Genomic DNA, 11,155 nt, shown 5'->3' with positions numbered 1-11,155 from the left:
CCAACTACCCATCCAGTTACAGGATAGTTCCAACCGTATTGTCACAACGTGAACAAGTTTGGGACATAATTGCGAAATACTTTAGCGATGGGGGATAGATGTTATTTCGGAGCGACGTTTCGGTTGATGTTGCCGTTGTCCTTGCTTATAGAGAGTTTTAAGCACAGACGACGGCCGTACGGCTACGGCTACGGCTAACGCCACAAAGCGTTAAAAATGGAAAAATAATCGGTTGCACGTGCAGCACGAATTTCCCGTGCATTTCTCTGCCGTACTCCACACAAACAACAACGGTTATCGACCAAATTTTAGGTTTTTGAGCATATAAAACGTGAAAATATAACAATGAAACAGGCAGTGTTTTTCTGTTTAGACTTAAAAAAAAAACCTTCGTACCCATCCAGTTACAGGATAGTTCGCCTGCATTGTACAAGGTGACAAGACGGAATAAAAGCCTGCTTTCACCTGCACTTCCCCGGTAATCAGTTTTAATAAGGAATTACGACTTCGACCGCAATTTAAGGGTCATCCAAGATTACAACAATGGACATAATGATACTCCACCTCAAAGAAATAAAACATTTTTTCTTGTGGGGGGGGGGGGCGGTCATTGGTAATCATGCAGTCTGTTAGCTCAGCCTCTCAGCTGTCGCAAATTATGAGAGATTCTCCAAGGTAAACAACGAAGACGTTCAGCAGCGTAAGGAGTAGGACATAAATGTGCTTCCGTTCCAAATTATTGAAATCTACAATCTTTGTGCTTCATCATTGCTAATTAAAATAAAATTGCGAGATGGACACCCGCGCGCGTCGCATAAAAGAACCTTCGCGCGTGCCGGTGTCCTAGCGGATTTGGACCCCCCCCCCGGTCCATATCCGCTAGCGGATTTGGACCCCCGGGGTCCATATCCGCTAGCGGATTTTTAACCCTCCTCCGCGGATTTGGACCCCTTAACAAAAGTCAGTAAAAACATTACCATACATAATTTCTTACATAATTTTCTTGTAAAACACATGGCACGACGTTTCGACGTTTCCAGAACGTCATTATCAAGTAAAAATGAAGTAATGAAATAGAGTATATATATAAAATGAAGATATGATAAATTAAAAGGCATTAAAAGTTAAACAAAGAGTTTGGCCCTAATGGAGTCGCGCTGGGGATTTTAAATGGGGATTATTTTTCTTATTTATAATATTTAATAAACGAGACAATCCCATTTCGTGCTACATTTTTTAAGCATTCTGAACTGGCTCTCATTGAGTAAGTCAACGTTCCCATGGCATCTCTCAGATGGCGACCAATGGCAGAATATCGATGATCAGCAATGCGTTGAAACAGATGGCGCGTCGTATATCCGACGTAATTTGAATCACACAAATCACATTAAAGCAATAAACAACGCTATGCTGATTTACGATACGTGGCTTGATTTCTTTAAGCTTTAATAAGTATTTTTAGCGCCCTTGTCCAGTTAAAGGGCCACCGACAACCAGTGTCCCTTTGCGCGCCTTTGTTGTTGTTATCATCCGGGCAATCCTCTGAACTCGTGGTTTTCCACATCATCCCGTGAAGAAGAACTTCTGCGAATTCGCTGTCCGATTTGTTTTTTAATCCAAACGCCTTCCTCCTTTCGTTCCATAATCTTAAGGTTGAAGAAGTGAGCCAAATAACATGGCGCTTTTCCTTCCTCGACGGACGACCTTTTTTCACAGTTTTCATTTCGCTTTTAACACGAACACAACACCCAAATAACGCCAAAACACAATATTTAAACATTAAGGAAAATATTAACAAAGTTTGAAGCTACTGGGCATCCAAAACACGACGATGTGAGGCGATGGAATTTGACTTTTCAAGAAATACTAGTTTCTGTATTACAGAAAATGGCGCCAATAGCTGCACGCACGCCCGCAAAGACTTGTGGTTGTCGGTGGCCCTTTAAAAGCGAGTTAAAAATAAGTGTTCGGTAAGGTGAATTAACAAAAAGTAGATCCTAGACAACAAGTCACCGCTAGACTCTAATTGCAGTGTTCTCTTTCGACTCTTTTTTTCGGCTAGATTCTTTTCACTAAATAGCTTTTGAAATCGAGCGCTTTTCACCAAAAGCCCAAAAAAGCGTGTCTTTATGTACCGCAAGTGTGTAACTTTGAATAAAACGTTGTCACAATACTCTTTAAAGCGTAAAAGTTATATTAAGTGTTGCGCTTGGTCTGTTAAGCACCGACCATAAAACAGTTTTTTTCAGTGCGGTTAAATGTTTCATAACTTGCTAACTCATAGAGCAAATATAGGAAAGGTTTAACTTATTAGAGTGATTCCACTAAACCCGTGAGACATTATCTAACTGTTAGAATGAAAGTAATTAAGTAATTAGGGCCCTTGTCAAGTTAAAGCTAGTTAAAAATAAATGTCACAGAAATGAAACGATATGTGCGCTTTTCTTCGTCAATTATAGTACGCGATCTTCTGTTGAAATCTTAAAGGACATCACCTAAAAGCTGCAGTTAGAATAAATTAGGAAAAAGGAATGTTTTGTGGGGGGGGGGGGGGGGGGTCCAAATCTGCGAAGGGGGATCCAAATCCGCGGGGGGTCCAAATCCGCTGTGACACCGGCGCTGAAAGAAGACAAGTTGACCTCGCTTAATCACACTAGTTTAGAATCTTAACTTACCTTGATTCTCTCGTAAGTGTCACTGATAATACCAATGAACAAGCTAAGCACCACATAAATGAACAACGAGATGAACGCGTAGAGGTAGATTTTGCTAAAAATCCATACAGAGTAACTCTTCGGATCCATCTCAGCAAACGTCATGAACATATCATCACCATTGATTAAAGAAAACATGCACTCTGAAACGGTGGACAGATTTCTGAACTGGAAAATAAGTCAAGAAGAAAAACATCGTATAACTGTGTTTGGAACTGATTCCTCAACCTCAACCCTTTGATCATGATCACTAACTACGGATCATTTAGTTGTAAAACAGAGGAAACAGCTATATCTTTGCAATTACATCTACAAATTGTGACACTTTCTTTCTGGATGAGGACACTTTGCTGTAGTTCGCATCTTACAGCAATTCAATGCAAATTCTAGTGTTCGTTAAAAGAAACACACTATCCACAGAAAGTAACAGGCATAATCCACGATAAGGTGGTCTGACCTAGTATGTGCAATATTTGAAATTTTTTTGCGAAATATTCGAGTATATACACCTAGAAAATGATTCCTACATCATGATAGCCGTTGAACAACCTGAAGGCTGAAAGGAAAGGCTGGTTGGTGAGGGATACACAACTTTATTCCTCTACCATCTACTGATAACAATTAATAGATGATGCCACTAACTCAGGAACTTACGTTAAATGCAGTGTAATAGTACCTTAATGTGATAGGGTCCAAGAACAATCCATCCACAGAACATAAATCCAAAATATAATAAAGACCCGCACAAGCAGAAGCGCAGTACACTAGGTGCTGCTGCTTTGAGGGTGACCAGCAAAATCTGAAATTGAATTATTATACACATGACAAACTCAAACCGTGAAATGCTTGGTCAGTTTACAGTTATTTGGGCAAACAAATTCCTGACACACGACCATTCAATCAAAGCTACATGAACAGAAGTTAATTGCTCATTGGTTTGCCTTATTCTCAATTTAGTTGAAGGTTGGTGGTGTTAAAAGTGAGATTCATCGAGATAAGCATTTGATAGGCTCTGAAATTGAATTTTCTTCTATTATAGCTGCTAACAAAACCAAACACGAAAAAGATACCAGCTCTGAAACTGGAGTGCCCGCATAAAAAGCACGACTTAAAGACCTCCTGTGAACATAGGTGACATAAGAAAGACAGCGGTTATCAACGACGAGCTACTTAGACTGCAGGTAGACATCGCCGCTCTCCAAGAAATGTATTTGCTTGAATAGGGCTCATTGAAGGAGAAAGATTACACGTTCTTCTAGCAAGGAAGGAGTACTGACGAATGCAGAGAGCATGGAGTAGAATTTGCAGTCAGGAACACCTTGCTGAAGATGGTTGAACCAGGTAACCATACCTCTGACGGCCCAGTCACTCCCATCAGCGCCTACGCCCCACCTTTTGACAACTACATGTATACCCGAGGCAAATGGTGAGTTCTACACAACATCAAGAACATCCACCGCAGTGAACACCTTGTCCTCCTTGGTGACTTCAACACCAGAGTGGGTGTTAACCATGACTCTTCGCCTTCTTCTCTGCAGTGTGCAGCCTCAGTGCCTGTTAAAGTTTTGCTCTTACCATGGCCTCTGCTTGACCACCTAATACGTCCACGAAGCCAAGGCTTTTGACCTGGTTAGCATAGATGTGCTCTTCAACATCCTCCTGAAGACCAGATGCCCCCTTAAGCTACATGTACACAGAAGGATCAGATCTTTCTGCAATGGTATGAAGACAACCATCCAATAATATGAGGGAAGCATGTCCAAGCCCTTTCGTCATCCTCTTCTCTCTGCTGGCTTGGCCGTTTGCGCAAAATGGAAGATGGCTGGATTCCCAAGAACGTTTTCTACCGTGAACTTGCCTCTAATTAATAACACTTTCTAAGAAATATGATCATGTTACTCCTCTTTTAATAGAACTGCACTGGCTGCCAGTAGGATATAAAAATTTTCAAAATTTTACTTATAACATTTAAAATACTTAATGGTATAGCTCCTAATTACTTGAACGATTTATTGGAGCCTTATATTCCTTGTCGTACAGTGAGGTCAATGTCTCAGCTAAGATTAGTTGAACCATCTTATAAACTTAGTACCTATGGTTTTAGGGCGTTTTCAGTTTGTGCTCCACGCTTGTGGAATGGCATTCCTCTTGATATTAGGCAGTCCTATAGTGTATCAGTTTTCAAGAAAAAACTTAAGACACATCTTTTTAAGCAGGCTTTCTAATTTAGTCTATATTCTTTTTTTGTTGTTGTTGTTTTTGTTTAGTTAATTGTATTTATCTATGTATTCTAAGTATATTTTATTTTCTGCTAGTTTTTGATTTTATATATATATGTATATAACTGCATATATATATATATATATATATATATCTTTTTATTAGTACGATATTTAATTTTATAGTTTATTGTATTATTTTCTTTGTTATTATTGTAAAGCGTGTTTGAGCGTTAGGAATTCACGCTATATAAATAAACTATAATTTATTATTATTATTATTATTATTATTATTATTATTATTATTATTATTCTGTGTGGCAGGGACTGCTACTGTGGCATCAGTCTCACCAGCCATTGACCATGATGCTTCATTTGCAGGAGCACCACCAACTCCTAGGGTGCAGTATCCATGGTCACCACCAACTGAGGGAGGCCCACTACTACTAGTACAGCTGCTGACACTTTCACAGCAAATATGACAACTAATTATAGCAAAATAAACTTACATTATACTTTTTGAAATGTGTCAAATAACGTAACAGTCCAGACCACGTCAGCAAGACTGCAATGCCAAGAAAAATGCTGCAAAAGGAGTACTGCTGTTGATTCTGTAAATAGAAAAACATATTGCATTGAATTATAGTATCATTATTAGAATTTGATAAAATTTTCCATAAATGGCAAAAAGAGATTTATAAGTGAACTATAATTAAGTACATTCATGTCAATCAGCATTTTGATCATTGAACCAATCACTGCACAGCTGTCACTGAGCAAGATTAGCACAAACCAAGGGTTTATAAGATCCAAGCAATCACAGAAAGTCAACTTCTCTTTAATCTCTTGCAAGAAAAAGTGACGAGTTGCCTAAAAACAAACAAAAATACAGTGTTGACATTAAAAAATCCTGAGACCACAAAGAAATTAAACCAAAAACACAATGAACTTTTCCTTTAATATAGTTTAGAATGCTCTTTGCAATAGTGCAGCATTGTACATGTGGCATAACAGGTGGTGATCACTTGCTTTCACGCTGTTTCTTGTTTTGCATTTTCATGTTTTTTCTTAGTCTTCTCAATACATTTAACATTTTAACATGTACTTCTACATACTTTGCAATTTCACCTCCTAAATTTTAAAAATTATATCCAATGGATATGGTTTTTGCCGGTCCAGGTAAGTATAGGGTAAAAATCAGAGTAAATATTGTTTTCATTCACTGCTTAAAGAAAATGACACAAAGAAAGTTGACTTGTGAGGTGGTTGTTGCTTGCTATCGTTTGCAAAAAAATCATACAATTTGTGTGCAACTTATAGACTTGTAACTTATCTCGCTGCAGATAATTTGCTAATCCACAGGTTGCACTCATTCTTAAAATTGACATGTTCTTAGAACATGAAGAGCCATAAAACTCTAACCAAATATTTTTTCTCTTGTCTTACCTTGACAAGCCTCAGCTGCATAATTAACGAACGCAAACAAAGGCCCATTGACAGAAGGCAAACCAGGACAGTCAAAACGTCAACAAAAAGATGAACAGTTCTGAATGTATGATAGTCTGAAAGATAGAAGGCAGATTAAAACAAATAAAGTAAATTCAATTTCCAATCAGGGGCCCTTTTGCTGTTATGATGCAGGAGGCACCTTATTTTCTTAACAAGGTGCTTGCCTTAAAGTGCCTATGAAGTATAAAAATACCTTTTGCTTATTTTAAAGACCTTTAAAGATGATGAAGAATGGTATGTTCTTTGTTGGAATATCATTTCTCATTTCCGAGATATTCAAGTTTTTGTTCCAAAAATATGATACATACATGTACTATAGTGTACATCATCATCATCATCATTCAGCTGCAGAGCAGGAGATTACAAGATTTCTCCAGGCACGTCAACCTTGGGCAAGTGTGGTGATTATGTTGACCGACAACTCATCTTCATCACACCCTAATATGTTTTGGATGTAAGATAAGAAAGATGTCCGAGGACGCCCAGGTCTCCTTTTGCCATGTGGTGGTATGTAGAGTGCATAATATCGTCTGGCAGGCTCTTCTTCTGGGAGACAAAGGACATGCCCAAGAAAACTCAGCTGTCGCTTCCTCACTTGGTGGACAAGAGGCTCTGCGTTGGTCATGGAGTATACGGCATTGTTGGATACATGGTCTTTTCCTTTAATATCCAGCATGGTCCTGTAGCAAGAAGTGGCAAATGCATTGATTTTGCATACCATATCTTGAGATAGCACCCAGGATTCACAGTCATAGAGAAGGACCATCACACAGGTGGTGTAAAGCATAAAATTTGACTTAAGTCTAAATGGGTAGTTGCAAACATCTCCAGAAAGCACCCCACGCTAGTGCCTTGCATCTTTTAAAATCATTATTTTGTGGAAGATGCCATTTGGGAGCAGAGAAACTTGAAATCCGTCACATGGTTGATGGCTCCACCATAGACTCAAGTGCAGTGGTGGCGTAGGATGACAATTTGCAGTCATGTATTCTGTCTTAGGCACCCTCTTTGTGAGGCTGACATCTTTTGCTGCTGATACTGTTCTGGTAAGCTGGGCCTGTGCAAGGGGGATGACGGATTCTAACAGTGCAATGTTGGCAACAAAGTCCAGGTCCTTTAAATTACCGGTAGTAACTTGTCTTATTACGACAAACAATCCTGTGTTAAATAGACCCAGCAGCTAGTGGTTGCCATGGCAACAGCATAGAAGGTATTATTTTGTGCCTTACAATGTACTTGATGTAGATTACTCCTGCCTACTTTGAACAACACCCATCCAATATTTTCTGCGATTATTCTCAATTTTGTGATTCATTACAGTCATTTGCAATGGTTTTTTAAACAAAGACTTGAATACTCTGGAACGAAAGAAGGCATTCCAAAATAAGAAAAACACCATTCTTCGTCACTTTGAAAGGTCTTTGAAATAAGCAAAAGATATTTTTCACTAAACTTCATACGCACTTTAATCCAGACACTTGACTTTTTTAACTTCAAAAAAAATTAATGAACCCCATTTCAATTTTAGCTTTCCTGTCAAATTTCCAAGAAAAAGCAGCTCCATAGAGGGAGGTGTGAAGCACAGTTAGGGCAGTAAATCAGCTGCCACAATTTCATAGTTTGAAGATCTCATTTCCAAATCCTTATTAACGGAACCAAAGGATGGAATGCATACAAAGGTGCATTGGATTGAGTTTTGGCTGTACTTTCAACAGGATTTGGCAAGAGGGCCAGAATATAATAATTATTATTCCAATAGAAGTGATAATGATAATTCCTAGGTTTGGTTCCGATAATAAACAAAAAATGAAAAAATGGGTCTACAACTCATTTGGAACAACTACAAAGAAAACATTTTATGCAGACTACAAAGTGTCTGTGGTACATGTCTAGCAAGTCTACCCTATGGAACAGTAAAATCAACAATAATACTGCCGTAAATTATTGTTTCCAGTACACAATTCTATGAACAGGGTGGCACTTGGAATATTCACAATAAACAATAATTAGTAAGGCCTCGCTACACTCTTATACTTGCTGTGTGCAATTTCCATATGAATTCCAGAATTACAAAAGCTTTAAGTACAGTAATAATACACACTTTTATTCACCTGGTGTTACCCTAAGTGAAGAGTTTCCACTGCAATCAATGATAGTTCCATCTGCGCCCAATGTTACTGGCACACGTCCATTATGATTGCTGTTGTCAAACAGTATCTGTAGATGGAAATGTGAAACTTGAAAACATTCCAGAGAGATTACAGGTGCTGTGTCATGAAATTTTGCCAAATTCTGTGACTGAAAACTGGCAACCAAATCAAGGGAAACAAAAAAATAACTACTTGTAAACATGTAGAATATTAGAGGAAGGTTTGAATGAAATAGCAAATAAAAAAGGAGGCGGGGAAAGGGCAAAACTGAAGAAGATTAATGGATTGTGGATGGAGTGTTTGAAAACTGTTGAGAGAGGAACTGAGGAACTTTAAGTGTCTAGTCGTTCTAGCGCTGGAGCGCTAATTGGGGACACTGTAAACTGAAATGAACAATGAAAGTAAATCAAGTCAAATGTCGGTTTTTGAGGAGAGGGGAAACCAGAGTACCCGGAGAAAACCTCTCGGTGCAGAGTAGAGAACCAACAAACTCAACCCACATATGACGCTGAGTCTGGGAATCGAACCTGGGCCACATTGGTGGGAGGCAAGTGCTCTCACCACTGCACCATCCCTGTACCCCATGAAAACATCTCTCTTGTTTGTAACTTTAATTATGTATGCTTGACAGACATTTTTTTCGTTACAAAGCTGTGATTTGTGTTCATCTTGTTTAAAAGTGATTTCTGAGTTAACTTTAAGTTTTATACTTGAGAAGGGATGAGTAAATCGTAAAATGACACAAAATGAATCACAATGCCGTGACACAGCTCCTTTTGTCAAATTTCCGTAAGGTTGTTCAAACTGGACTAACAGCTTAGTGATAAAAACCTGTATTTTCTGTTCTTTGATGAAATAAAATTAATTATTTGCTTTACAGGCCAAATTAAATAACAGATCAGTAGGTATGTCATCTTTTCAGTAAGACTTTTTATTCTTAGTTAGCTTGGCTTTTAATATTTTATACAACACATGATGTAATAGTATTTCTTATTTGTTATTTTATTCCATGTATTGTTGTAATGCGCAGTTGATCATCTTGCCATGGAAACTGCGCAATATAAATTCGTAATTTTATTTTATTTTTATTTTATACTTACCGTGACGTTAAAATTATAGCATGCTGGTTTTCGTGGAGCTTTTGGTACATGGAAAGAACTGATGTTGGTCATCAGGGAAACCCTGATAATACTGAAAAATGAGATAAGACAAAGTTAACACCATAACTGCTACTACAGAATGCTCCTGCCACCACTCTTTATCCTCCTACACAATAATAAAATTATGACAACATAATCTGCAACATCGATGTGTCATGGTCATGGACCAACCTTTTATCTTTTAAAAGCTGTTTCTTAGTCAAATTTTACTTTGTATTCACATTTTTGTGCATGGACACCTCAAATGATCAAATAACCTTGATAGACTAACCTTTCAAATGATTCAGGTAGCTTATTCCTTAAGACAAAGCTTGTGAGGTTTTTATCAGACTTACTTGGTGGAAACAAATCTTGACAAGCTTATGTTACATGTAAAGGAAGCAAACTAGAAGGTTGATGACTGGTATTGTGTCAGGTGTATCAACTACAGTAAATCAAGGTGTTACATGTAGCAAGAAGAGTTAAAAGGATACAATAATCAGTAAGACGATTAAATTCATAGGACTCCTCCTCAGGATCTACAGAGCTGTTGGTGTATTTGTAAGTGCACATTATCATTGGATCACTACGATCCTTTCTTACACTGGGAAAACCAAATGTACCAACAGCAATTCTTTGGAGATCGGAGAACTGAAAAGTGTACAAAACTTAAATAAACAATCTGGTTATTATACATTAGTATAATTACATAGGTGATTAATAAAAAAATTCTGCGCTGATTGGTTGGCCGCAACCCAATTTGTCGGGGTGACAAATGAAGATCATTATTGTTTTAAAGAAAATGCATATTTTTCAGATAATCACCCCTGCAATTATACTAAAACAATATAATATTCACCTCGTCTTTGGCAAATAATTGTTAAATATTATCATGGGATTTGCAGACATTCTAACCTCTAAACCCCCAAAACCAGGACACTCCCCAATTTTCCTAAACTACTAGAATTTGACAACATTATTTCAATTTACCGAAAATCTATCTGTATTTTGAACATTTTGTTGCACAGACATGAGTAATATAACAGAACAAAGTAATGTAATGAGTTGCAAGAGAACAGAGAATTACCAAAAAATATACATGTGCCGTGAAAACTAATTTGATCGAAGACGAAACTGGCAATTGCTTCATATAATTAGCACTCCCATGCATTTGATAACATTTATACTGAAGCAAATGAAATTCATTCATATTTATCATGTTAGCCATATTTAAAAATAACAACTATCACAATATTACAGAACATGGGACAATTACAACAAAAACCGAACTAGATAGGAGTTCATCCATTTCACAAGTACATGGCTTTAATGTTACTGATTCTTGTTACAGAATGACAAGGAAACTAAAGAAGAGCAACGTCGGATGACAGAGTAGTACCCAGGCCCCTATCTTAGAAGTTGGG

General features: G+C 37.7%; 1 protein-coding gene across 1 annotated transcript in view; it reads right to left on the bottom strand.

Moving 5' to 3' along the window:
- Nucleotides 1-2,647: 2,647 nt before the first annotated feature.
- The window catches only part of LOC138023571 (mucolipin-3-like), a 16,064-nt gene continuing 7,556 nt past the window's right edge, over nt 2,648-11,155 (bottom strand). Inside the window, exons 3-11 of the mRNA XM_068870576.1 lie at nt 10,226-10,382; nt 10,024-10,111; nt 9,693-9,783; nt 8,554-8,659; nt 6,380-6,495; nt 5,654-5,803; nt 5,443-5,544; nt 3,391-3,513; nt 2,648-2,882 (exon numbers count right to left, since the gene is read on the bottom strand). Of these exons, the coding sequence (XP_068726677.1) occupies nt 2,667-2,882; nt 3,391-3,513; nt 5,443-5,544; nt 5,654-5,803; nt 6,380-6,495; nt 8,554-8,659; nt 9,693-9,783; nt 10,024-10,111; nt 10,226-10,382 (1,149 nt within the window). The 3' untranslated portion in view covers nt 2,648-2,666. The remainder of the gene's footprint in view (nt 2,883-3,390; nt 3,514-5,442; nt 5,545-5,653; nt 5,804-6,379; nt 6,496-8,553; nt 8,660-9,692; nt 9,784-10,023; nt 10,112-10,225; nt 10,383-11,155) is intronic.

The sequence above is a fragment of the Montipora capricornis genome, chromosome 11, assembly GCF_036669925.1.
Source record: "Montipora capricornis isolate CH-2021 chromosome 11, ASM3666992v2, whole genome shotgun sequence".
NCBI classification, from domain to species: Eukaryota; Metazoa; Cnidaria; class Anthozoa; order Scleractinia; family Acroporidae; genus Montipora; species Montipora capricornis.
This window is presented reverse-complemented; position numbering and strand designations above follow the sequence as displayed.